This window comes from Cynocephalus volans, chromosome 6, assembly GCF_027409185.1.
Source record: "Cynocephalus volans isolate mCynVol1 chromosome 6, mCynVol1.pri, whole genome shotgun sequence".
NCBI classification, from domain to species: domain Eukaryota; kingdom Metazoa; phylum Chordata; class Mammalia; order Dermoptera; family Cynocephalidae; genus Cynocephalus; species Cynocephalus volans.
The window spans coordinates 42241054-42245248 of NC_084465.1; the positions used below are offsets into that span (position 1 = coordinate 42241054).

Consider the following 4195-nt stretch of genomic DNA (forward strand, 5'->3'; position numbering starts at 1 on the left):
ATAAGCATTCAGGAGGAGAAGCAGAGGTTTTACATTAGGAATTAATGAAAACATGTCTGCTCGTTTGGGGGAGGTGGGTAGGAGGGTTTAAAATCTTATATCACCCCCACAAACAAAACTCTTCTGAAATCGTAAAATAAGGAAATGCACGATTCTAGAGACATCGCTTAGCACCCAGGTGCCGGGCTATGTGGTGTCTGTGATATCACCGGACCTTTTAGACTGGAGTAAGTTTTACGTATTCATTATATTACTAGTATTTCTCATCCGTAATAACAAAGGATGGGGGGGAAGGAAACTCATATACACAACTGCTTTGACATCCCCAATTATTTATTGGTCAGCTTAACTTGCAAGAAGGGGAAAGAAAGGCTGTCTTTGGTGGGGTGGGATGCGAGGAATAATCATTGAAGATTTTCGTAAGGCTGGTTCTTTGTAAGCCTGTCATATCCATTCAGGTAGAATGAATGTAAATCATTTTGCAGTTGTCCTCTAAACTTAGCTCTCCTACTTAAACGCATATTTGCGTGCATCCGAGAACAGATGACTAACAAAGACAGGGTTGCCCCAACCTGCTTCCCTTCTCCATTGACAAGATTTTTCACTGTGCTTTTTTTTTTTTTTAATCTTTTCTTATTTATTTTTCTTCCCCGCACACCCCACCCTCCACCCCCATCCCCTCCACCCCCGCAAATTCAAAGATCAGCTGGGGAAATCATTTAAGAAGAAATCTAAAAGAAGCTTCCAATTGCTTTGGACAAATCCTGGAAGAAAAAAAAGGAAGAAAATGCTCTGGGAAGGCGCGGGTTCCGGGAAGCCGTGGAGGAGGCGGGCGTCCCGGGCACGGGGGCCTCTTCGTGCGCTGCCCTAGGGAAAGAGGATGGGCCTGAGGTCCTGGACCAGCCTTGCCAATCCCCCACTTCAAATGCGGGGAGAGAAAAGTTCAGAAGCAGCCACAAGGGGACAAAAGCTTAATTTTGCCAGTTGAACTGGACAGGGCATTCAATAAATCCAACCAGCTCTGGAGACGGGTAGGGGCTCCTGTTGGCTCCACAGAGGCTGAAGCAGCCCCTGCCGCCGCCCTCGCCGCCGCCGCCGCCGCCGCGGCCCCTGCGTTACTGGGGGAGACGGTGCCGCTGCGACAGGGGAGGACGCGGCTGGAGCTCAAGGAGGCTCCAGCGCGCAGGCGCCGCCTAGCCCTGCCTGGATGCTCAGTCAAGGCACTAAGGCAAAAAAAAAAAATCAGCAATTTATAGAAAGAAGAAGCTATAGTCTGTCGGGATATCCAACACCAACAGGTAGGAGGATATACTCTTGGTTAAGTTTGGGGGTGGGGGGTGCACAGTGTGGATGAAACTGCAGGTTCACCGGGAAAGAGCCCTCCCTGAGGATTTTTTTTTTTTTTTTTTTTTTTTTTTTTACAATAAACTGCATAATGGAAGTACATTCAGACAATGCATCTTCAGTAGGGCTTATTGAGAGCTCCATTTCTGGAAAGCGTTGCAAGACTGAGGAATACCAGACTGCGAATCACTGGGAACGGTTCCCTTGCAGCACAGAAGCAATCTCTCTCCCCATCTTCGCGTATGTAATGCATGTCTCTCCCCCCTCCCCCTCCTCCACCCCCACCCCCATTATAAATCCAGGGGTGGCGGATTTCAGGTTTCGTAATGTTGCATGATGTGATCGGTATTTACCCGGGGATGTACCGGTGGGGAAATTAAAACCATCGAACGCAGTTTTGCCTGGTCTTCCATCAGCAAATTCCAGGCAAGTGAGAAGTGGCAAAGGAAACATGCTTCGTGGGAAAAACAGAGGAAGCCGATTTCCCTGGTGTGGCTCCCAGGCACCTAGGAGACAATGTGCATTTTGTTTTAAAATGAAGCCACTTATGACTTGCAACCAAGATTATCAGTGCAAATGGGAAAGGCTTAATTGCCCAAGAAATACAGGTTCATGTTATATTCATTTGAATCCAGGCAGCCAAGGTTTACGAATGGAAATGCATTATTCCTCTGGGTGTGTTTCCCTGGCCAATATTTACATTAACCATTTTTAATAATCATGTGGGCTTAAAAGAGAAAAGATTTGACAAAAATGGGGGATAGGGGGAGGAAAAGACAAAAGATTAAATCACATCAAATCTCGGGACAAGTTCCTATTAATTTCAAAGTCTAACGTTGAAATTATGCTTTAAGATGAATCAACAAATACTCTTATGCAGCATGAATAGTGGCACTTGAGTTAAAAGACATGTATTTTGCAGGGGCTCTTTGGATCCGTATCAGCAGAGAAGCAGCCTGTAAAACACTGACAGATACTAACAGACCTCAAATATCTATAGGTAGTCTCGTCTCTGTCTCCCGTTAGTGATCTTGTGGATTCCATTGCAATACTAGTGATTAACTCCTGAACTGGTATATTTTACAACTGTGGAACATTTTATTCCTTCTTTCCTAAACTTTCCCAATCAAATGCATGTTCTCCAAAATAGAGACTTTTAAAAATTCACATAGCTTAGAAAAAACTAAACAAGTCAATTCTCTGAAATCTCAAGCAAAAATACTTACTAAAGTAAATAATAGTATTCAAAATTAAAACTTTATTTGCCTCCCCATAAATGAACAGGTTTATGTTAGCACTGTCTGATAGCACTGCTTGTTAACTTAAGAACTGATAGCTCTTTTTTTTTTTTTTTTCCCAGATATTCTGATGGCAAATCAAAGGGAAGAAAAGAGGAAGCATGACTGCAGATCGGTTCACTTCTCTTTATGGATTAAATTTTCAGTAAAATGTATGGATCTATCTTTTCCTTGTTCTTATATCTAGATCATGAGACTTGACTGAGGCTGTATCTTTATCCTCCATCCATCTATGGCGAACTATAGCCATGCAGCTGACAACATTTTGCAAAATCTCTCGCCTCTAACAGCCTTTCTGAAACTGACTTCTTTGGGTTTCATAATAGGAGTCAGCGTGGTGGGCAACCTTCTGATCTCCATTTTGCTAGTGAAAGATAAGACCTTGCATAGAGCACCTTACTACTTCCTGTTGGATCTTTGCTGTTCAGATATCCTCAGATCTGCAATTTGTTTTCCATTTGTATTCAACTCAGTCAAAAATGGCTCTACCTGGACTTATGGGACTCTGACTTGCAAAGTGATTGCCTTTCTGGGGGTTTTGTCCTGCTTCCACACTGCTTTCATGCTCTTCTGCATCAGTGTCACCAGATACTTAGCTATCGCCCATCACCGCTTCTATACAAAGAGGCTGACCTTTTGGACGTGTCTGGCTGTGATCTGTATGGTGTGGACTCTGTCTGTGGCCATGGCATTCCCCCCAGTTTTAGATGTGGGCACATACTCATTTATTAGGGAGGAAGATCAATGTACCTTCCAACACCGCTCCTTCAGGGCTAATGATTCCTTAGGATTTATGCTGCTCCTTGCTCTCATCCTCTTAGCCACACAGCTTGTCTACCTCAAGCTGATATTTTTTGTCCACGATCGAAGGAAAATGAAGCCAGTCCAGTTTGTAGCAGCAGTCAGCCAGAACTGGACTTTCCATGGCCCTGGAGCCAGTGGCCAGGCAGCTGCCAATTGGCTAGCAGGATTTGGAAGGGGTCCCACACCACCCACCTTGCTGGGCATCAGGCAAAATGCAAACACCACAGGCAGAAGAAGGCTATTGGTCTTAGATGAGTTCAAAATGGAGAAAAGAATCAGCAGAATGTTCTACATAATGACTTTTCTTTTCCTAACCTTGTGGGGCCCCTACCTGGTGGCCTGTTATTGGAGAGTTTTTGCAAGAGGGCCTGTAGTACCCGGGGGATTTCTAACAGCCGCTGTCTGGATGAGTTTTGCCCAAGCAGGAATCAATCCTTTTGTCTGCATTTTCTCCAACAGGGAGCTGAGGCGCTGTTTCAGCACAACCCTTCTTTACTGCAGAAAATCCAGGTTACCAAGGGAACCTTACTGTGTTATATGAGGGAGCATCTGTAAATCTTTAGCCTTGTGAAACACTAACCTTCTCTGCTAAGCAATTGTGGCCTGTAGCCATATCTTGAGAAGAAATTCAAGAATGGGCTCGGCGGTTATAAGGATTTGGGCAAAATTCTGCAGTCTTTGCAATAGTTCACCTATAATCCTATTTTAAATCTCAGAGTGATCCTGCTGACTGCCGGCGAAGGTTTGTA

At 44.5% G+C, this 4195-nt stretch overlaps 1 protein-coding gene across 1 annotated transcript; it reads left to right on the plus strand.

The window, feature by feature from the left end:
- The first annotated feature begins 2874 nt into the window (after positions 1-2874).
- On the plus strand, positions 2875-3987 carry GPR85 (G protein-coupled receptor 85). The gene has a single exon (XM_063101325.1). It carries the CDS (start codon positions 2875-2877, stop codon positions 3985-3987), a length of 1113 nt encoding a protein of 370 aa, XP_062957395.1.
- The last annotated feature ends 208 nt before the right edge of the window (positions 3988-4195 follow it).

Bases quoted from the DNA above. Each gene is read 5' to 3' on its own strand.
- GPR85 (XM_063101325.1), top strand. From the start codon at position 2,875: ATGGCGAACTATAGCCATGCAGCTGACAACATTTTGCAAAATCTCTCG.